Here is a 23555-nt window from a genome sequence, read left to right as displayed (position 1 = left end):
ATATAGTTAGGTCCCGATGACAACAGACACACAATTAAAGTCAAAAGTAGAGAGATGCAGAGTAAATCAACCTGAAAACCTTGAAAATGGTAATGAACAGTAATCTGGCGATACTATTATTATTAGTGTGTGTGTGGTTTTTTTTTTTTGTAGGAGGAAGAAGAAGGGGGTATTTAATATGATTTTCCTTCTAAAATAAACATTTCTGGTTTCAAAGGCGAGGTAGGGGGTGGCGGTACTTAAAAGACGCATACCTGGCTATAAAGTCACATATGAAAGGTGGTCAAGTCTTAAAACTAGGTTACCCTGGGGTTATAGGGAGGATCAGGTAAGATAATGAGTGTAAAAGAACTTTATAGACTGTAAAGTAAAATAAAAATGTAAGAGATTACTGTGATGACTGAAGTCAGCTGGATTGATTGTGTCCACCTCGGTGAAATCCCGACCACGGAGCACATGCCTTGAGACCAGGCTGGGTGATGGGAGAGTGGATCAGGATTTCAATATAAAGTTTAAAAATGAAGAGGATGGATGTAGCACTCTGTGATTGCTTATCTCGAAAGGGCAGCTGTATTTGACCTTGGATTACCCGTACAAAGGTATTGGTTTTCTATGGGCTTTTGGCCACTGTGAGCCATGATTCATCTAAAGAATTGAGTCACAAAAAGGTAGATGTAGGTCTCCCTCCCAGTCACTTCCCTTATTTCACTTCATTGAGTCCGTTACAGTTAAGAGAATGACCTTTAGCCGAATTTTTGGATGGACTTCTTTCCAATTCCCTTCCTGCAATTTGGATACAATGGCGTCTGAAAAAAAGTAAGATTGTCAGAACCTGTGATAACTGGGGTCCCTGACACAGGCTGCTTTCCTTTTGTTGGCCACCATCCTAGACTTTGGGTTGGGTTTGGGATGATGTGCCCCAAACCTGAATGTACAAAACCTGCATTTGGGTGACTACCTAGTATCCTGAAGGAATGTAATGTAGGTCGGAAGCGTCCTTGCGACCACTCAGAGCCCCTCAAAGCAGCAAATATTCAAATATTAGTGCCCTTCGTGGCTCTAACACTGCCCGTATCCACCCAGAGGACCGGCTTTGACTAGACTCAGAGCAATGGCTCCTCGTGAACAGTGACCTTTGGCTCTGCAATGTTTTGTATAATTTACACATCTGCCAGATTCAAATGCACTGCACTTCAGTGAACTGGAACAGAAGAGTCCAGATTTAAGTCCCCAAGCAAAGGATTTTCAGCCTAGAAATGTTCCACTTCAAAGACTTTATCTCGTACATCTGTTTACCTTCGCCTCCCTCTTTGGTTGCAATTCACTTTCCTTCTCTCTTCTCCTTTCCCCATCTGTCTTATCAGATTTCACTCCATCCCTCCCACATTTGGCCTTAATTTTTATCTGTGTCCTTCCCGGGCCCACGGAAGGAATGCAGCTCAGCTTTGATGGAACCTTTGGGGGATTTTGATCTTCAGATAGGATCAGAACTTGATTATGTGCTAAAAACTGCACTTCCTCAATAAATTAGTTCCCAATCTATTGCATGGAAAGTCTACCAAGGAGAGCTCCCTCCCCCAAAGCAGGAAATGATGGGACAGCCTTTGTAGGAGAAGCCCCACCTCTGCACCACGGGAGAAAGATGAGGTTCGAATATTTGGCTCTGGATCAATTTCATAGGGAAAGTTCTGGGCTGCCATCATCCATACATGAACAACTCAAGACATCAGCAACAATAAGCCACTCCAGGCACTGACTGTGTGCCAGGCACTGTGCAAAACACTTTGCATCTCCTCAGAACCTCATAAAAATGTTACAGCATTCTCTTCATTATAGAAATGATGAAACTAAGGCTTTCCTGAGAGTTTATCTCATCCCTCATATCCCAGAACTAGAATGTGAAAAATAGGCTTATTATATAAATGTCTTTTTTCTAACCTCAAAGCCCATATTTGGCATTACCTTGCTGTGCAGCTTCCTCCATAGGACTAGACTACGACACGCCTGCCATGTCTTCTATGCTTGAGCTCTAGAATATAGTGATAATTAATAAAAATATCTTTGCACGTAATATTACCTGCCACATGCCCAACTCAATGTTGTGACCATCGCATATGTTTACAGAGATTATAACTTCGGAGGATAAGGGTCATTTTCTTCATCTTGCAGATAAATTAGAAATCTAGTGATATTAGGTTGCTCAAGGTTGCTAATTTCAAAAGTTAAAGAGCTGGATCCGAAGCCAAATCTTTGTGATTCCAAAGCTCATTCCATTATATTACAAGTTACCTCCCACACATGCTTTAGTTAATCCAATATCTTGGATTAATTGTTCTTAACTGGAAATAACTTTACACCCCAGGGGAACTGAGCAACTTCTGGAGACATTTGCTTTTGTCACATCTTCGGGGACCTGGGGTTATTCATTGCTGGCAAAACAACCCACAATGCACAGGACAGCCCCCACCACAAAGAATAATCTGGCTGAAAATGTTGATGATGCTGAGGTTGAGAACCCTTGTCCCACATGCACCAAATATCTTAATATTTCTCGTACCCTATCAGTGGTTCCTGCTAAAGATACATAAGCATCTGTAGTTATCAGTGGCAACCCAAAGAACTTAAAGAGAGTCATTCATTCAAGTATTTTCTCTTCTGGGCATTACTCTGCCATTTTTGACTCTAGGAGAGAAGAGCACAAAGCTTGATTTTATGCTGCAGATTTGTGTCGGGGGTCCGCAAGACCACCCTCAGTCTCTGTGTTTGCTTAGATGCGCCCATGGGACTCAGAAAGGCTGTTATAGTCATGGTTCTGATTTATTACAAAATGATACAGATTAGAAATCAGCAAAGGGGAAGAGGACATAAGGTGGAATCCAGAAGAAACCAGGCGAAAGCCTCTGGGTGTGCCCTCAAGGTGGAAGTATACAATGCGCTGAACTTCAGCAGTCATGGTGTCTGACAACACACACAGAGTGCCGCCAGCTGGGTATCAGTCCACTTCCTAGGAAACCAGGCACACAAACCTGGAAGCCCCGTAGAACTGACCTCAGCTACTCAAACCTTAGCCCAAAGAGCAAAAGTATGCATCCGCCATAAATTACCTTGCTACATTGCTCCCATAAACTATCTTATCAAACTGGCACTGTATGGCCCAAGGCCTCAGGCATCCAGAAATGGTTTTATCAGGATAGAATATTCCAAGGGCTTAGAACTCACCTGCCAGGAGCTGTCCAAGGGCCAGTCCTGAAGACAAACATTCTGGGAGGAATGAGGATTGAGCAGCCCAGGTCTGCTGAGTTAACCCTTTCCTGCACAATGGAAGGAGGAGGAGGAGGAGGAGGGGAGGAAGAAGAAGCAGAAGGACAAGATTGCAATCTCAGAAATATATATATATATATATATATATATATATATATATATATATTCATGGTCATGGTGGTAGTGGTAGGGGAGGATGGTATAAAATAAGACATACCGCTGTGTTTGTTGGTTCTAGAAGAAAAGAAAATGATGATCTTTTCTTCTGCATTTAGTTATGCTGCATTTAGTTATGAAAGAGGGAAAATGTGTGCATTTTTTTCACTTAGAACAGGGGTCTGCAATTTTTTTTTCGTAAAGGGCCAGTTAGTGAATAGCGAGCTGTGTGGGCCTACAGTCAGTCTCCCCCCACCACTCACCCCTGCTGCTGTAATACAGGAGTCGTCACAGATAACACATATGCCTTGTGCACATGGCTATGTCCCAATAAAGCTTTAAGGACACAGACCTTTAAATTTCATATAATTTTCGTAGGTCATGAAATAGGTGTCCTTGCCCCACCCACAACTGTGTAAAAAGTGAAAGCCTACCCCTCCTTTGCTGACCCCAGCTTAGGGAGTCCAGATTTGCTGAACGCAAAGCCACCAGCTTACACCCTGGGGAGGTGTTGTAGCACTGGACTGCACAATCCTGCATGAACCTGTGAGACAAGCTGCTTGTCTTTCTGCAGCATCATGTTCATCAAGGAAGGGCCAAAGAGAGAGGCCCCTTATAAAGTCACATATACCACTGGCTTCTGCTAATTCATCCTTTAGCTCAGAGTTGCAATGCTGAAGGCCTGTAAAGTGCCAGGCACTGAGGTAAGCACTTGGGGGGATCACCTCTTCCCTCTAGAATTCATTAGAGCACTGAGGGATACAGACAAATAAACTTAGTGTATAATAAATGATGATACCTGCCGACCAGAACACTAAAAAAATAACAATCCTCTCTGTATTAAGAGAGGGGGTTATTAATTGGATTTTGAAGATAAATAAGAGTTCTCCTGGGAAGAAAATGAAGAAAGAGCTTTGTAGCAGTGAGTAAGGAGGAGTTTGGTAGTGTCCAAAGGAGTTTCTCAGCCTTATCTTCAGAATCCATTGAGAAGTGCTAAAAAAAAAAAAAAAAAAAAAAAAAAAAACCACAAAGACAAACAAGAACAACAACAACAAAAAAGAAAACCAGGTGCTTGATCTTCACTGGATGTAGAAATTTCTCAGGCAAAATCAGGTTTCTCCCAAAGGCTGAGAAATACTGATCTGTTGAAATCAGAGGGTTCCTTCTAGAGAAAAGTTGCAAGAGACCTGATGATGGATTCTGATAAAGGAATGTGGAATCTGGAATCCATCCTTTGAGTGTCAGGCAACCACTGAAAGCTCTGATAAAAATATATTTAAAAAATAAAATAAAACAGATAGTAATGAATTAGCACGCATATCTACACTTGAAACATAATAGTCTTACCATGAAGATTATTACAAATATGTGAATACAATCCTAAAAGATCGAAAGAGGTAAAACCAAATCAGCAACTTCTTACCCATCCCAGAGATTGGGCTCCTGACGGACCCCAGGATTGCTAAACCGGTGCCCAACACCAAGGCTATTATCAAGCTTGTTTCCTGGTTTTGTCCCAATCTCTTCCTATGAAAAAAAATCACCAGAGACTTCAAAAATGACATGATTTCATTTTTTTTTATTTTTAAAATATTCTAAATATTTTAACTTGTGTCGCCATCCTATTATAAACCATTTAGTTTTGACGGTCTTGTGCTTCCCACTTTTAGCGCTTTTTAGAATTTATAGTTCAGTGTTATTAGCCCAGCCAATTAAGTTGTGTGTAAATAAAGACAAATTGGCCAAATATTGTTTAATACCCTGTATGTTAATTATATGTAGATACTCATTCTCCAAGTATCCGATGAAGCTCTCTTTTAAAAATGTAGTGTGAAGAACCAACACACAAATAGCAAAATCCTACTTAAATTAACTGCATTGGTGACAGTTAATGCATTCCTAGAACTTCTATGGACCTGTTACAACCCATTACAGTCGAAATATTGGTTTATGAAAAATTAATAAAGCCACTGGAAAATGGAAGCCAGCATCTGCATTAGCTCTTTACACCCAAAGAATCAACCAGAATTAATTATGCCGTATGCTACATTCTAATGAGTTTTTCATTAAACAGTATACCATTATGGAAACTAAACAAGGATTATTCAGAGAATAATGCCAAAGGCTGGTTTTTTGTTTTGCTTTGTTTTTTGTTTTTTGTTTTTTGTTTTTTGTTTTTTGTTTTTTTTTTTGGAGGAGATTAAATTACTTAATGGGTTATACATTTAAACCCGACACAAAGGTTAATCGATGTACACTTATCATTGTATTGAACCCAGTATTATTTAAAAAAACATAAACACCCCAATATCACTGCTATTTCCTCTGGGAGAAAAGATGGATCTGTTTGTGCCTTTCTAGCGTTTGTTTGATATACACATGATATTGTAAAACCTGAAACTTTCCGCATTAATTCCCTGTCATTTTTGAAAACCATTTCCAGCAGCTGAAATATTCTATTAGCTTTCAGCCCACGGGTGTGTGTGTGTGTGTGTGTGTGTGTGTGTGTGTGTGTGTTGGGAAATGTATTTAATCAATTGTATTTGATTACTCTTTGGGAGAGTGAAAGTCGCAGTATATTTTCTGCTCTTACCAAAAGAGTGGGGTCAGGAGTTTAAACCTAATCTGGGATATGGAAGAGGACTCAAGATATAACTCTGCCTCCATTCCACGAGTATTTCCAGTTCCTCCTAAAATACAGCTCTGTAGTAGCAAGTGAAATAGAAGAGGGAGCCCAAGGGAGGACTGTCTAAAGGAATTTTTGGACTCCTGCAGTATCTGAGGTTCTTGTCCCTAGGAAGAACAGAGAAAGAGAGAGAAAGGCAGTTCTTTGCAGAGACTTGTAAACCTCACAGATTTAAGCTAAAGCACAATTTCTGATTTTTTTTCTCGTCATCATACTTTGCAAACTAAAATGCCTTCATGAGCTGCGAGATAAATGTACAGTTGGAGGGGACAATCTCAGTTGCAGAGAAGAATGCCCTCGCCCTATCACCCTCTGTGGCCCTGCCACAGGGGAATATAGGTCCAGACTCATGTGGCCTAATCCCTTGATTTCTCAAGAGAAGCCAGACATCTGTCTTGTGACATTAAGCCTCCCCAATTTAAATGCTGGCCATTAACTCCCAGTCTTAAAATGTTCTTCATTTAATCTGTTATGTTTAGCATTATGTCTGTGGCCAAACCCAACAGTTCAGCAGCCATCAATCTGCTCTCCTGTTCTTCAAGGAACAGTGGAACAAAATTAGTCCCCAAAGTACTGTATTTTGAGATTCAAAAAATTAATAATAGTTATTAGCCCATTATTATTATTACTGAGATCACGTATTACCTACAAATTATCAACCTCTTCCAAGTAACAGATCTCATCCCTACAACAATTATCGATGAAGTAGATTTTTGGGGGGTCCCGATTTTACCGATGTGAAAGCCAAGTCTGGGACATTAAATGACTTGCTGAAAGTCAGAGAAACTTAAAATCAGTGAGGCCAGAACACACAACTAAGTATAAAAATCCCCCAAATTCATGCTTTTTTCAGCTATGCTGTCAAACCTTAAGAGCTCCCCATTTCTCCTTTCTCTCTGTATTTCCTCCCTGTCTGTCTTACTGTGATCGTGCAAGTGGGATTTTCTTATCTATAGAAGATACATCTAGCCCAGAGGATTCCTTGGTGGGATTGTTTCAAACCCTATTACAGATTCTTAAACCTGATCATGAGGTTCTAGCCAACATCCTTAGCCTGGAAGAGTCAGGTGCTTCCAGGCTGAAGGCAAATGAGGAACTGTTTAATGTGACTTAGTGCAAATGGGGTTGGTTGATGGATATTTGTCTTTCCACGGTTGGAGAGGATGTTTAAACACCTCAAGACCAAGTATCACCATTAATAAGCAGATGTATCTCCGTGAGTGAGTCTGAGCTTTGGAGTCACACCAGACTGGCTCAGATTTCAGTTGTCTTCTATTTTTCTCTCTCTGGGTTTTATTTTCCTTTTGGGTTTGATAAGGGAAAAAAATCATAATGTGTGCACAGTGTACCTGGTTCAGTACCTGAAACTCAGTGGCATCTTAATGGTCACTTTCATCAATATTAGCTGTAGCTTGATGTTGTTTATGAAGTACCTAACATTTTACTATCATTAGCAGCATGGTCATCCCCTGGGAGCAGATTGGAAATGCAGATTCTCATGCCCCACCCCAGACCTACTAAATGAGAATATTCATTTTAGAAGGCTCCCCAAGTAATTGAGTGCCTGTTAGAATTTTAGAAGCAAAAGCTCTAGGATAGCCCTACCTAAATACTAACAGTTCCAACCCTGAAGGAGATAAAACATATTTCTGTTGTTTTTGTTGTAGTTAAATTGTTAGCCTTCCACAAATACCTTATGGACAATTTTTTCTAGTTGTTTTATTATCTCGAACAACAATGAATTAGAAAGAAATTTTTGTCAGGCATTCAAAAAACAGGTCTTTAAAATTTTTTTTTGGTTGTTTTAACAAAAATGAAATAAAGTTAAATTGTAGCAAGTATTGATGATAAAATGATGCTCTCTGAAATAACTTGTGACAGCTTCCTGGGGAAGGGCTAATGCTGTCCTGACAATCACTCTTGGTATCTTCCAAACAGAAAGTGAACGTTAGAACAGAGGTCAGCAAACTTTTTCTGTAAAGGTCCAAATAGTGAATATTTTAGCCTTTGTGGGCAATAAGGTCTCTGTTGTAAGTACTCAGTTCTGTCTTGTAGCATAAAAGCAGTCATAAATAATAGGTAAATGAACAAGCGTGGCCCTGATCGAATAACTCTTTATAGATACTGAAATTTAAATTTTATGTGATTCTTCATGTTGTGACCAAATATTAGTCTTCTCTTAATTGTTTGCAACCATATAAAATTGTTAAAAAAAAAAAAAAATTAAAGGAAGTAGACTGGATTTGGCCAAAAGACAATAGTTTGCCTACAACTGATTTGGAAGACTAGCCTTCAGGTCGTGGGTCCCAGGGATCTGTCTGATTTGATTTGCATTCAGCACCATAAAATTTCTATCTGTGTGACTTCGGGCAAGATTCTAAAACTCTCTGTGTCTCAGAATCCTCATCTATTAAATAGATGTAATGATAGTACCTGTCTTACAAGGTTAAGAGTAGGGGATAATCCAAATTAAACATTGAATGGGTTTGCTTGGCACTTTTTGGGTAATTAATAAGTGGTATTTGGAATTGCTACTGCTAATGTGTTTAGTATCATATTGAGTTAAATATTTTCTGTAAAAATCACTATTAGCTGACATTTTGGAGGCAGGGGGATAAGAGCAGTTCAAGTAAGTCATTATGTTTTCTAAACAACAAAAAGGAAGAACCTTGTATAGAGATTCTCTGTAGTATTCCTGCAACTTTTTTTTGTATAGTCTGAAATTACATCAAAAAGAAAAGTGAAAAGGAAAAAAACCCACAAAATCACGTATTTCTTTTTAACTGTTATGAAAATTGGAACTTGCATAATAAATTGGAGTGAGAGATTATTTACACTATATACAGATTCACTTCAGGGCTCCCTTAAATATGGAAATCCCCTGGCACCGTTAAAACATGATTCACTTTATAAGAATTAAATATACATACAACATTTTTCTGCAACATCTGTGCCTAAATGGAAATACCTCTGTATTTAAAGCTCGACCATAACCCTTCAGAGAGGCTCATCTTTCAGGCATGTATAAAAGCATTAAGGATTAGCTGTGAAAATATTCTTACATGTATTATTAGCTCAGTTCTAGTCTATGTTAAAAAAATGTGTACCTGCAAAAAATATCCGTAGCCCATCAGGGCATTGGATAAATCTGTTGATTGGAAGCAGTAATCTCCATGGGCAGGGACACATATGGCAACCTCCCAGACCTCGACCTCTAACAGACGCTTGGTGCTTATATGGCCCTCACGTAGTACAGTGCCTCACTGATCCTCACGGCAGAGCTCATTATGAGGCAGGCAGGCGGCTATATTAGTCTGCCAAGGCTGCCATGACAAAGCATCACAGACTGGGTGGCTTGTACAACAGAAATGCATTTTCTCACAGTTCTGGAGGCTAGGAGTCCAAGATCAAGGGATCTGCAGGGTGGGTTTCTTCAAAGGCCTCTCTCCTTGACTTGTAAACAGCTGTCTTCTCCCTCAGTCCGCACATGGTCTTCCTTCTGCATCTCTGTTGTAATTTACTCTTCTCATAAGGACATCATGGAATTAGGGTTTACCCTCATGGCCTAACTTTAACCTAATTACCTCTTTAAAAATCTCATCTCCAAAGACAGTCACATCCTAAGGTGCTAGGAGCTAGGATGTCAGCATGGGAATTTGGATCCTACACACTTCAGTCCATAACAGTAGGGCAGGAATGGGTGTGCCATTTTGAATGGGAAACCAAGAGTGGCCTCACTAGGATTGTGCTGTTGGTGATCTTCTGTACCTTCTTTACCAGCCCACTTCCAGAGAGTTTGACAGGATAGTTAAGACCAGGAGTTACTCTTTGTATTCGAAACGCTATGGAGGAAGGGCAAAATTGGTAGACATACAAAACAGCAAAGATAAAAATAGTTCTACCTCTTTGCACACAGAAGTACTCAAATAAGGTATATTCAGGCATTTTTACTTTTTTTTCCTAAACATGTTGAGATGCCCTTGGGCCTGGATTACTCAAAGTGCACCTGTAGCAAGACAGTCACCTGGGCTGCTGATCAGAAATGCAGATTTCTGACCCACTGAGTCACACTCTTTAAGGGTGGGGCCTTTGAAGGTATCCCATTTAAGTTCTCCCCAGTTGATTCTTAAAGTCTCACAGGCTTTGAAAACCTCCAATTTTAGGAAGGCAAGAATGCACAGCACTGAGTTCTGGGGGACTGGCTCTCCTCCAATGTTCCTCAAAGTATGGTTCCCTGAAAACATGAGAGAGCTTGTTGAAAATGCAGGTTCAAGGCACCTGGGTGGCTCAGTAGTTGAGTGTCTGCCTTTGGCTCAGGTCGTGATCCTGGGATCCTGGGATCGAGTCCCGTATCAGGCACCCCATGAGGAACCTGCTTATCCCTCTGCTTATGTCTCTGCCTCTGTGTGTCTCTCATGAATAAATAAAATAATATAGATATAAAAAACATAAAAATAAATAATGCTTAAAAGAAAGAAGAGAGAGAGGAGAGAAAACGAAGAAAGAAGAAAGACAGAAAGAAAGAAAGAGAAAGCAAACAGAAAGGACTACCCGCTACTCCGACGAATAAGACTCAACTCATACAGAACCCCTCCGCTACTCATACCCTCCTCCTCCGCCTCCTCCTCCCCTCCCTCCTCCTCCTCCTCCCCTCCCCCCGCCTTCCCGACCCTCCTCCTCACTCCCTGCCTCCCTAAAGCCGCTCACTCAAACCCCTAATCAGCGCAGAACAGAAAGAGAGAAAGAAAGAAGAAAATGCACGTTCTCAGCCTCCATCCCAAAGCAATGGAATCAGCCAGAAACTTTGGGAGTAGGACCTAGCATTCTGTGTTTAACAAATCCCCTAAGTGATTCTGATGATGCAGATGATTATAATAACCCATGGGGGTCTGAGGACACTGAAGACACTGTGTGCTTGCCACCTCTTTCTGAATGTACCACTCCCATGAAAAAGATGTTTCCAGGTTTCTCTTAGAGTGAAGTATCCCTTTGGCACCAGCTCTGAGCTTATTCTTTCAGTTATGACCAAAATTTTCCTATTTTTATTCTAATCTAATAATATATTTTAAAAATCATTCTGTAACAATGGAAGAGTCATTGGTAGGAATCATTGGTGAAGTGAGTGATGTACTAGGAGCCTAGATAGCTTTGTTTCTCACCTGAAATTTGCCTTTAATTGATAATAAGGCTTTTCACAAACTACATCCCTCTTCTGTGGTTCCCATCTCTAAAGAGGGACTATCAGACTGTACTTATTAGGGAGGAAAAAATGCATGAGGGAAATACTGAATATTGAATAAAAGTGTCTTTTTTTTGTATAAAATGGAAGTATTATTTTTAGTAGTGATTACTATTAAGTATTCTTAGTTATGACTGCAATCAATAACAGAAATAGGGAATCAACATTCTGGCACTCATAATAATCATGTTGAATAAAAATTGTGCCAAAATTACTATTAAATTTTATTAATCTCAGCAAGCAAAGTAAATAACCATAGTGTCTCAGGCTTGGGGGGTCGATTGAGACGCGTTCCTTTATTCCCCTTTGTGTGTATGTATTTGTTCCTGAACATGCAGGTAAAACCAGACAGAGTGTCATTCTTTTGAAGGGCACAGGGGGCTCAGCGGGTGTGCCCCAGAACCCACACAGCACCTGGCCCTGGGAGAGCCCAGTACACACTTGTGGAATGTATGGCAGCCCTCGTAGGGCACCTGTTCTTAACTGAGCAGTAGCGACAGAGAAGCTCTGCAACGGCCTCCTGCATCACTCACCATTTCCCAGTGGGATTTGTCCTCTCAGCCCCCTTTCCAGAGTCACTAGGCTACATGGCACTGGAAAAGCTGGACCCCAGCAAAGGGCTGTGTTTGCAAGGGACTCTGCATCAGCACATAGTTGCTTGAGGAGGTTCAGACGGCACATGGCGCACTCAGAACCTTACACAGCAGGTGTTCCCGAATCCCTGTTGGCCCTCAGAAAATTAATAAAGTGTTGTTGTTTTTCTTTGTGTCTTTAATTTTTTTTTCATTGCAGTAGAGATAAGGGCATTCTTCTCCAAGTGTTCTAACTCATCTTCATCTTGGAGCCAATGAAGTGAGTCAGCCACTCCCAGTTGCAGTTGGGGTGTTTCTTTGACATTTTTTTTTCCTTTTCCCTTTTTTTTTTTTTTTGAATTCAGAAAATACAGCATAGGCCTATAGGCCTAGTCATTTACCCAGGGCTGCCCTGGAGCTCTGCCTATTTGATACTAAAATGGAAGGACAGACATTTTTCAAAAGAGCCTTTCTCTTCTTCCTTCCACTCCTCCATTCTAATTTTATTTCTTGCAAGTGCAATAGGGCTGCCTATCCAAAACCCCGTGGTTCCTCTTGTCAGGTCCCTCCCCTGCCTCTCATGGGTCTCTGGACCCATGGTGATGAAGGAGGACAGAGACGTGACTCCTGACCTCTTGAAGTTCACAGCTGAGGACACTGAAGACACTGTGTGCTTGCCACAGGAAGACGCTCATTAGATAGAGCACTACAACACAAGTTAGGAAAGCAGAGGAAGGAAGCTGAATTTGGCAGGTGGGGGCAAATAGATCTGGTTTCTAGCAGGAGAAGCCAGAGCTGAGTCAGGGAAGGGAATTACTTAGGGGGAGGGGCAGGGCTTCCAGGGAGAAGAATTATCTTCTATAAAGGCAGAGGTGTGAAAACGCACCGTGGTTCCAGTTGGGTTGAGTCCAATTTCCTCACCTAGGAGCTAGCAGCAGCGTACAAAGTTTAGATGCTTCCCCTTCTCTGTCTGTGATGGGAATCACCCCTTTGAGGCTTCTCCCTGCCTCTCAGGGGGGCCAGAAATGATTCCCAGAGCTGTGGGGAGTCCCAAGAAGAAAGGGCTGGGTTGCCCCATCTGAACGTGGACCTTGGCTCACCCTCTCTCAGCGGGAGGATTCCGATCCTGCCCAGGAGAGGCCCTGTGGACACCGTGCTGGGATTTGGGATGCTGATGTTGGTGGCATCATTGAGTGAGGGTGACAGACCTTGCAAAAGCTCTGCTTATTCCAAAGTTTTCGCTCTGCCACATAGAGCCAGTTCCTGCCAGGCACAGATACAGGCTGCTCAGATTTCATGTTAAGCTGGATGAGTCAACCTTAAAAGAACCAGAGAAGAAGAGGAAACAAGTGAATCCCATAGCTAGGGCTCAAAACTGCACCTGGACTTTAGGCATGCACATCCCCAGCAATAGACAAGGGGCCGAGGGAGGCGCCCTCAAGAAAGATTGGTTGGACAAAACACTATTTTTAGCCAAGGAAACAGAAATGAAGAGGTCTTTAAAAACAATAATTTGATCATCTCCATTAATCCTTTGAGAGTCAGGTATTTTGCTCGGGGCTGGGAATAAATGAGTATGGTTTGGCTCCGACCCAGGGGTGCACATTGTGGCTAAGACCAGTATGTAAATGAAACGTCTCAGTACAGCGTGACAAGGGATCTAGTAGGGAGGGTTTTGTTTTGTTTTGTTTTATGTAAATGGGCTCCACACCCAGGGTAGCACTCAGCGCGGGGCTTGAACTCACAACTCTGAGATCAAGACCTGAGCCAGGATCAAGAGTTAGAGGCTTAACTCAATGACTGAGCCACCCAGGCACACCAAGCAAGATTTTTTTTTTTTTTTTATTGTGATGGGAGTGTAGAAGGGAGAGTGATCCAATAACTCCTGGGGGCTGGGAAAAAAACAACTTTTAAATGACACAGTAGGAATTGCGATGAGGCCTTTTTTTTTTAATTAAACCCCATGAAATTCCCAGTGTTCAATCCTATTTGACATAAAGAGGTCACTTTCCTACAGTTTAACCTCACAGTAGGAGCAGGAATGGCACAGAGGTTTCATCCCATCCACCAATTCTAATCAAACGGTAGCAACTGCCTAGAAGCTGTGTTAAGAATGATTCTGAGCATTCCAGGATGATAGGAAAGGACGCTGTGGAAATTGGTGAATGGTCTGTCCTGGCTAGGGAATGGTGGTGGCTAGTGGTATAAATTGAACCCAGTTGCCATCTTTAAATTATAAGGAGGAAAGACCCCCTTCCCCTCCTCCCACAAAAGCCTGGATGCTCGAGTAACTGGATTTTCGAGTAAAATTGCTTTATAAGCCAAGGCTCAGAAGTCTGAGAAGGATAGGATGTCCCTACGGTGGCAGACAGGTCGTAGTAGCTGGAGGCAAAGGGTCTATGTTGGGAGGATGGTGCATGAATAGAAAACACAAGGTACTCGTTAGAAAGCTGCATCACAAGGTGCCTTGAAGGACCTTGTAAACACTCCTCATGCTGCTGCTTGTACCTGATTATCTATTTGACTTACTTTTTTAAACAAATACACACGACTTGCCCCCCGCCCCCTAGAAAAATGCATGGAGGTTATGGTATTCTTCTCTGCCTCTTTTTCTTTAATTCAAAGCTTTCTTTTAAGAAAAGGTCACAATGTACTAAGAGAACATACAATAAGTACTTTGCAAATTAAATTAGAGGATGTTTTTAGGTAAAATAAAAAGCAAGTCCTGTGACAGTATAGATTTTGTTTTACAAAGGTCAAAATTATTGCATAAAGAATTTTTTTTCACTACCAAGAGGGCATCCAAAGGAGTTATTTCAATACAGTTTCCCAGGATCTACGGCGTAAGAGCATTAGGAAAGCTTCATTATGCCCTGCCAGGATTTAGCTTTCTAGAGGGAATCTGTGTTGTGTCCCAATGGGATTCTCTAAATTGCATTGAGAATGCTGAAAATTGACCCCAAGGTTTTAACTGCACAATGCTGAAATGTCCTTCTGGATATATCTTTGCTACAACTACGCTATATTTCTTTTGAAACCAAGGCACCCCCAAGAAACTTCAGATTTCACTTTAACAGTGGCTTTTAACCAGAGGTGGACACGAGAAACTCATGGCATTTCCTCACAGGTCCCACCCTAGAAGATGCTGATTTGGCAGCTCTCTGTACCTCCTATGGAAACATCCGTTTCTATCTAAGGCCGTAGGGGTGAGCAAGAACATAGGGATGAATGGTCTCTGCAAAGTCAGACTAAGTACTCGTTGATGAAGCAAAGTGGGGGTCAGGGCACGTCCTTCAGGTGGGTATCACCCCCCATCGGGTGATTTCAGACCCCACACCCCATGGTCTGCTGTTCATATTGTTTGCTGGTTATTACCATACGATAATACCAGTTTCTTGCCAAAACCAGAAATACTCACTCACTGAGAAGAAATTAGACCACGTAACGTCCCACCTTATATGTTGGGATAAACTTCTCAAATAAACTAGAAAGAAGAAAGAACCCTCGGTTTAGCAAAGATTGATCATAACTCAGACCCAACCAGACTCTGAATCCATTTACGGCCAAGAGAAGGCCAGTCAACTCCACTCTTACATCCATGCTTTTGTGGGGACTCTTCTCCAGCTACAGGCGGAGGAAACCGGGGTAGATGTCACAAGGACGAGGGGAGATTCCTTCAGATGGAACTCCTGTCCCTGGGCTGCCTCTCCTTGTCAGAGAATGGAGGGAGGTGCCTGAGTTGGTGATGGGGGTGGGGGGGAGGCACTTAGGGATTTTCTTACATCTTTGCTTTTCCTGGAAATAATGAGCAAAGTCCAGGGAAACACAGGGAAGAGAGGGTACAAGTGGAATTCTCAGGAAGCTCCTCAGCTCTCCTCATTGGATCCATCTATTCTGGCTCTGCCCCTGAGAGATGGGGAGTGGTGGTCGTGGAGGGGGGCCAGCTCTGGAACCGTGTTTGGTTTTTGAGTTCAGGGAAGTTGGCTATGTCTTAATGGTTCCCATGGCGCACCCTCTCTGTGCGGACCCCCACTCGCTCTGCAACTTTTAACTACACTTCTGTTGACCTTGGGAAAGCTCCCGAAGGTTGTCGAACCCCTTAGCAGGCACTGGGGCAGGTGTGCGAGGAGGTGAGTTCACGGCGAGGCAGGCGTCTTCTCACGGGGGAGGCCCTCCAGTTGGGTGATGGCAGGGGGACCCCAAGCCACATGGAGGCAAGTGAATCATCGGTAATGGGCTGACCACTCCCCAGAAGTCTCTCCCATTCTTTTCAAAGTCTGACTGTGAGCTCTGTAGCAGCAGGAGAGAGAGGGCTGACACCCTGAGGATTCCTGACCCTGCTCATCCTTGGAGTGAGCGGTTGTTCAAAACACATCACGGATTGGGGAGATATCTCAGGATTGCGCTGTTCCCTCCCGCTGGAAAATTCCATTGTGCCAGGATCAGCCCGGTGCCCTTTGCTTTAAATCAGGCAGAGGACAGGCAGCTCTGCACTGCAGGCTTGGGGAGGCGGCCTCTCTGGCCCGAGAGCCGAGAACTTTCGGGAAAAAATGAGAAACGCAGAAGCCCAAGGACTATCTCACCCCAAGGCCAGCGTGGGCCCCAGGGTGGGTCATGCGGAAGGTGGAAGTGGCGCTCATTTCTTCCCTGCTGTATTTCTGTTCTTCCCCTGAAGAACTGACTCAGCCAGTCTGGGGGGGCTGGGAGGCGGAGAAGGTTGCTCCCACCAGCAGTCAGTGCATGTGCTCACACTTTACCCACCGATGACTACACGCCAGGCCCTGCGTTGGGCACAGGTCTAGCCACACAGTTCACAACCTTCCTGGAGGTAGGTATGTTCACCCCATTTTCCAGATGTGAATCCCAAGGCACAGAGAGGTATAGTGACTTACCGAGATCACACAGCTAAGTGGCATCGGAGCCAGGCTTGTCATCTAGCTCTCTCTGATATTGCCCAAGCTCCCTTTTGAGTATGCAGTATGCCATGCTGCCACCATCCCCTGGGTCCGGGGGCCAGCCAGACCCCCGCTACGGAAACCCCAGGTGACAAGGAGTGACATGTGCTTGGAGGGCTGGAGGGTGGGCTTCCGGTCCCCTTTGGCTAAGACAGGGGGCTTACACTGGTGTCCCCGCCCTGTGCACGGGGATGTGGCTATGTTGTCATTTCTCTGCCTTTCTCGTTTGCGTCGCCTGATCTCTCAGGTGTCGTGTGCCTGTTCCCAAACCAGATACCATCTATCTCTCTCTCTTTCGTAGGCACCGTGCTGTTGTGCCAGGCAAACCAGGAGGGATCTTCCATGTACAGTGCCCCCAGTTCACTTGTATATACTTCCGCAAGTAAGCCCGCTGTTGTGGCTCTCTTTTTGTTTTGTGACATAAATCTGAGTCCACTCGCCTTCCCTGCCATGTAAGTTCTCCTTCCCTTCCCTCTCTGCTCCACCCTCCCCGCGCCCTCCACAAGGTGAAGTTGGTTCTCATAAGCATGTCTCTGTGTGTTCCCTGTCACCTTAGCATCCAACCCCTTCGCTCATTACGTCTGAATGCTCACTTCTCAGATGTCCCGATCATCCTATGTTGAGACCCGGCAGGATTGGGTCCAATGGATGGGACCTGAGGCATTGGTGTGTGGGGGTGGGGTGGGGCAGAGGGGTGGGGGGAGGGGGTGGAGGTTGGAGCTAGAGCTCACTGCCTGCCTTCTATCACGGCTTTGCAAATTAACGTGGAAACAACGGACGTAAAATATGCAGGCCATCCACGCGGCACCCTCACCCAGCAAAAGGTGCTTCATTGTTACGCTTGAGCACCTGTGTTCTCACTGCGGGAAATAACCACTTGTTTGCAAGGCTGTTCTGCCCTTTGCTATGTGATTCCATTCTCAGCAGAGAGGAAAATGAGGGTCTCCCCCCAGCCCCCAATTTAACTGTGTTGGGGGAGGATGACAATAAAAGGCACTTTAATAGATACAAATGTAGCCCTCAAGTGGTAGGGAGAGAAGATCAAAAATAAACATGGAAGATAGATTGTAGTGTTGACATGGAAAGACCAAGGATGTCTCTGCCTGGGATGGATGCTCCAAGGGGGGGCAAATGGCCCGCCCTCACCCCAGTTCCCAGGTCCCCAGACAAGGTTGAACAATTACAGTTCTTGTGGATTCCAACATGGTGCCCCCAGCTGGTTTGCCCCTCCTCGGGAAGACCCCCGTCCACAGCTGAGACCTTCTGTGAAATCCCCATAACTACTAAATTGGTCCTCATTGGGGTCAGTGCTCAAAAGTGGGTGTGGGGGTGGAGAAGGTGGGCTGCTAGAGACCAGCTAGGAAGGGGGGTGATGATTAGGAGGATGAGAGACAGAGGGAAATACTCCCCGAGTGCCAGGATCAAGCACCTCCATTCCTAAAGGCTCAGAAAAACCAAACTCTTTGCTGTGGGGCACAGGTTCGAAGCAGTCACCAGAAGAACCAAAGATGTGACTGTGACAATCCTGAGGGTTTCTGAAGATACCAGGTTATGGGGGCAGCCAGCCGTCCTTCCCAACCAGCATAGCATCTTCAGGAGCAGGTTGGGCATGCATTACATTCAGGGTATGCTCCTATGTCCCCAAAAAGCCAGAATCTAACCATCTGGCAAGAAGTGGTTCTTTCTAACCGTATAGAAATTGCCCACTTTGGGTGGGGTAAATGTGTACGCATGTATCCGATAGAATTAGGGCGCTAGTACTCAGTTTCACATGCTCACCATTGTGTCATCCTCACAATCTGCACCAGGTAGGTATTATAATGTTTGCTTTACAGCAGAGGAATGGGGGCCACTGATGCAGAGTGATAACCCAGGATCGCACGGCCGCCATGTGGTAGATTTGTTCTTTGAACCTGGGAAATTATTCAACTTCTGACTGCTTTTTGGGTTCCTTTGGACCCTGACTATCATCATCATCCCCTTGTCTCTGTCCCCTACTTTCTCTATAAACGTTATTTTCCAAAGGAGCGTTGGCGATCCAAAACGTAACCACAGTTGAGTTCCAGAGAGTTTCGTTTTATTCAGTAAAACAACATTGTCCTATAGAACTGTGTAAGATGAAATATTCCATATCTGCACTGTCCAGTACATGGACTCGTGGGACAGAGGCACTGACCTTTTTTATTCAATTTAATTTCGACTACCGTTACTCTTAATTACCCACCTGGGGCACATGGTTACCATATTGGAAAACCTGGCTCTCAATGATCATATGAAAAATAGGCATTTCTAGAAGTGAACAAAACAATTTAATTCCCCCCAAAAAAGGGCTGGTTTGAATGGGTATAGCCATTCTAAGGTGGCTTTGGGGGAAGTGTGTATCATCATATCAAACATGGAAATCTATCACGAATTCTTCATATTAAAATAGGGGAAGCATACAGTAGAGATAGGGGTTGGCAAACTATAGCCCAGGAGCCAAATCCAGCCCCAGCCTGTTTTTGTAAAGCTTGCGAGCTAAGATCCCTCGTAGAGTTCTCGAAGGATTGTAGAAACAAACCAACAAACAAAAGACAGACAACATGTGACAGAGATGGAGGTGGCCTGCGAAGCCTAACATATTGTCATTCTCGCTCTTTACAGGAAAAGTGTGTTGCTCTCAGATATAAAGGGTCCATTGTATTACTGCAAATACAGAATGACAATATCACTTCAGTGGTTATACTTTTCCCCCTAAATTTAAAAGTAAAAATTTATAATAATTATTGAGGCCGTGTAATGTGTGTCCAACACCCTTCCCTTCTAAATTGCATAATCAATCATAGTATCTACACATTTTTCATCCTATTATTTTCACTTACTATCATGTCATGTGTGCTTTATGAAAGTATGTTAATGGCCTCATAATATTCTGTCGTTTCGCACTATTATATTTTAAGCTACACCCCCCCATTGTTGATAGGGATTCTTCAGAAATATTAAAGAAATGTCCCTATACATAGTAGTGTTGAAGAAACCAATGAATAAGTAGTTAATGGCCCTACCCCATAACAAAACAAAATAAAAAGCTAGTTTCTTACAGTGAGAATCTTCACTTGCCGATCCCTTCAGCAGCAGTATCCAGACAGACGAGCTCCATGAGTGTTTTGTATGGACAGCCAGCTCTGAGGCTTCTCCTTCCCCACCTGGGTCAGCAGAGGGACCGTAGATTACTTCCATCTTGAGGCCACAGTGCGTGCTGGGTGTAAAGATTATCCATTCCTCCCTGAGCCACATTGCTGAGCCTTTCTGCTTTTGTTCTCCAAGTGAGTGATACCTTTTGGGGCTCGACTATTTGCTGTCAGCTGGCTTCTTTGAAACATCACTTAGGTTTTCTCTTCCAGATGAAGGTGTATATTCCATTGGAAAGTCACACCTTATGTTCCAGAAACAATCCCACCAGCAGGTAGAGGGTCATTTTTGCACGTGCGCACTCTCTCACACACACGCGCACACACATACATCAGGGGCATGCACACGGCCACCGAGGTTCATCTCCTGTACGGGTCTGACATGCACGTGGCTGAAAGACACATCTCTTGTCCCTGAGGTGGTGTGGCCTCTTTTTTGCTAAGGATCCATCCTCCCCCAAAGCTGAGGGTCCCTTACTTCTCAGCAGTCTTGTGGGATGCACCTGCTTTTTAACTTGAAAATGCATATATTTCTCATGGTTATCTAACAGTCGTGTGCCTGAAGAAAGGTGTGCATAAATTACACTTTTGTAAATTGGATCTTGTGTGTTTACTGACTTCTATGATTACTTCTGAGTTTGTGGGTTTTTTGTTTTTTTTTTTCCCACGGATCTTTCACTGGCCTTGGATGTTTTAGACTTAAATTGCCCCTCTGCCTAACCAAATAGCTAATCATCTGTAAATAACACCCTTAAATGCGGTACGGGAGATGGTTTTTAAGGGAACCCTGCTGCATTTCTCTGTAATGAAAATAATTCCTACTTGAGGTTATCTGTTTTTTGAGATGCACTTTTACATAATGGGTTTTCCACCACTTGAGTGAATCATCCTGATAATATGACCCAGGACATGAAAGCATTAAGGGAAAGATTTCCACTCACAGCTCCATGTCATACAGCCTAATCCTATTCTCCGGTTTCTCCCCAGCTGACCCCAGGCTCCTCCCTCATCCCGACCTTATCCTGCTGTGAAACCCCAATGCAGCCTGTGTCACGGGACATCATGCATCCTCTCGTGTGTCCCGATGAACCACTGGCTTGCAGAGTGTAAAGTGGGCCTACTTTTTAGCAGAAGAACCAAGTTGAAGCAGAACTAGGCCAGATCACCTTGTACCAAATGGAAAAACATTTAGTATTAGTATTTTTGCCTTAAATACATTAACATTTCATCAACTAAATTAATTAATTACATTAGCTACTTTGTAAATTTTGAAATAATGTTAATTAATTTAATAGTATTGTTTGGCTTTGAATGGCCCACAGCTGACCCCTTGACAGAGGGGTTTTGTGAAAGCTGGGGCAGGGCTGGTGGGCTTGCTCACGGCCTTCCCCATCCCGGGGCGGGTGGTCTGGAGGCCCCTGAAAGGCCCCTGCTCTATTATCCACACATACAGTGCGTGCTTACTATCAAAAAATGACTCCAGGCAGAAATAGGGACTGAAGAAACATGTCACCTTTCTTCCAAATGAAAACATTACCTCTATTTTTTATTAGTTGAACTATCAAGAGGTAAATCCACAGTCCCATGAATGGCAAAGTCACTTTCTAATTTGGATTAGCAAAGCCAGCCCTCACTGATCCCTATTTCCACATGAAGTAGATGTTTCCCAAAGCAGGTCAATGTTATCCGCTTAATTCTATTTTCTTTATGATTTTATGAGTAGATTTTAAATTACAAATAAACAGGTGCTCCCTATAATTAGAGAAGCATGCAAATAAACATGCACACACCAACGTGTAGAATGATGTGGTAATAACATTCCCCACTTTATCCAAAAACGTACACCTTTAAAGTAGCCCATATTGACTGCCTAGTATGTATCTTTCCACATTTTCTCCATAATAATGCAAAGAAGGACATACACACATGAAATGGGGGGTGTTAGTAGTTGGATTTTATACAGAGGGGAGTGTTACACATGCGTGTTATGTGCGCATTCCACATATTAATCATGTTTTGTTTCACTTAATAGCAGATTTGGGTTCCCTCCCATCCAGCCCTCTGGGTATTTCCATGCTGCCCCATGGTGTGGATGATCCTTCAGCTGTTCTCTGTCCACACTCCTTCAAGTGCCTTCTTTTCCCAAAGCCGGCAGCAAATATCTTACATGTACCCCTGACATGCCAGTGCCTTAAATCCCACATCTAGTTTCCCAAACATGGGATTGGTGGTTCCATCCTGGCATCCTTGCCAGCACCTGTGTATTCTATTTTAAATTTGAAAATCAAATGGGTGACACATAGCCTCTCCATCTGCCCTCCCCTGCATCTGCCTTCCTTCTAGTGAGGCGCATCAGATTCACTACTTTCTTTTTTTTTTTTTTTTTAATTTTTTATTGGTGTTCAATTTACTAACATACAGATTCACTACTTTCATTGTCATGTGGACATTTCCTCTTGTGGATTTCCAGAATACATCTGCCCATTTCTCTTCGGGTTTTTCTGACTTTATTTTTAATTCACATTGAGAGAGAGAGAGAGAGAGAGAGAGAGAGAGAGAGAGATTGCAAACATATTTCCTGTTTGGGATCTTTGATCTTGCTTACATTCCAGTGTATATTTTTAAATCCACAGGTAAATATATCCATCTTGTTGTCTCTTGTTACCAGCTTTAGATACCACTTTAGGTCACAAAATCCCTGCCAGGAGCAGGTATTGCTTAGCATTGTATTAGTTTTCTAGGTCTGCCATAAAAAATATCATCAACTTAGACAACAGAAATTTATTTTCTCTCCATCTGGAGGCTGGAAGTCTGAGGTCAAGGTCCTAGCATGGCCAGTTTTCATGAGGGCTCTCTTCCTGGCTTATAGATGTCACCTTCCCACCATGTCCTTACAGGGTAGAGAGAGCAAATCATTGGGTGTCTGTTCTTTTAAGGACACTAATCACTTCATGAGGGCCCCACTTCATGAGGGCCCCATTTCATGACTTAGCTCAACCTAATTACCTCCCAGAGGTTTCATCCCTAAATATCATCACATTGGGAGTTAGGGTGTCAACATGTAATTTTGAGGGGCAGGATGGACACTCACTATTCAGTCCATAGCAAGTACCTTGACACAGAGGTACCAGTTTTATTTGTCAACAGGCAGAAAGACACTTTCCAGCAGAAATGTCAGGATGGTCCCATGTGCTTATCAATACTCACAAGTGTATTTTCACATGGTGTTTCACACCCGGAAGCCAGAGATGAACTTTAGATCCATATGAGATCAAGTCCTAACGTAAGAGGAAGAGGACTGCTAATTCCCCCCGAAATTTTCACTCCTGACCACGGGAAGGGAGGGGGGTGGGATTCTGCTATCACAGGCTCCGGATGCTAAATGTTATCAAAATGCAAAATCACTTCCTCATTTATTCACTTTTATGAAACTCAAGGGCAAGCAGTGGTGGCATGGTTTTAATTGATGTATTGATTGCAGATTTTATGGAAGTAATTGTGTGGAATTCATAAAAC

The 23555-nt window shown here is 43.2% G+C and overlaps 1 protein-coding gene across 15 annotated transcripts in view; it reads left to right on the top strand.

Moving 5' to 3' along the window:
- RBFOX1 (RNA binding fox-1 homolog 1) overlaps positions 1-23555 on the top strand; it is a 2034214-nt gene that overhangs the window by 1938598 nt on the left and 72061 nt on the right. For 13 of the 15 annotated variants that reach the window (XM_038540439.1, XM_038540440.1, XM_038540451.1 and 10 more), the window contains one exon: positions 17171-17251. The exons of the other annotated variants lie outside the window; for them this stretch is intronic. In XM_038540439.1, the coding sequence (XP_038396367.1) occupies positions 17171-17251 (81 nt within the window). The remainder of the gene's footprint in view (positions 1-17170; positions 17252-23555) is intronic. 15 annotated transcript variants of the gene reach the window in all.

Source organism: Canis lupus, chromosome 6 (genome assembly GCF_011100685.1).
Source record: "Canis lupus familiaris isolate Mischka breed German Shepherd chromosome 6, alternate assembly UU_Cfam_GSD_1.0, whole genome shotgun sequence".
Classification (NCBI taxonomy): Eukaryota; Metazoa; Chordata; class Mammalia; order Carnivora; family Canidae; genus Canis; species Canis lupus.
This window is presented reverse-complemented; position numbering and strand designations above follow the sequence as displayed.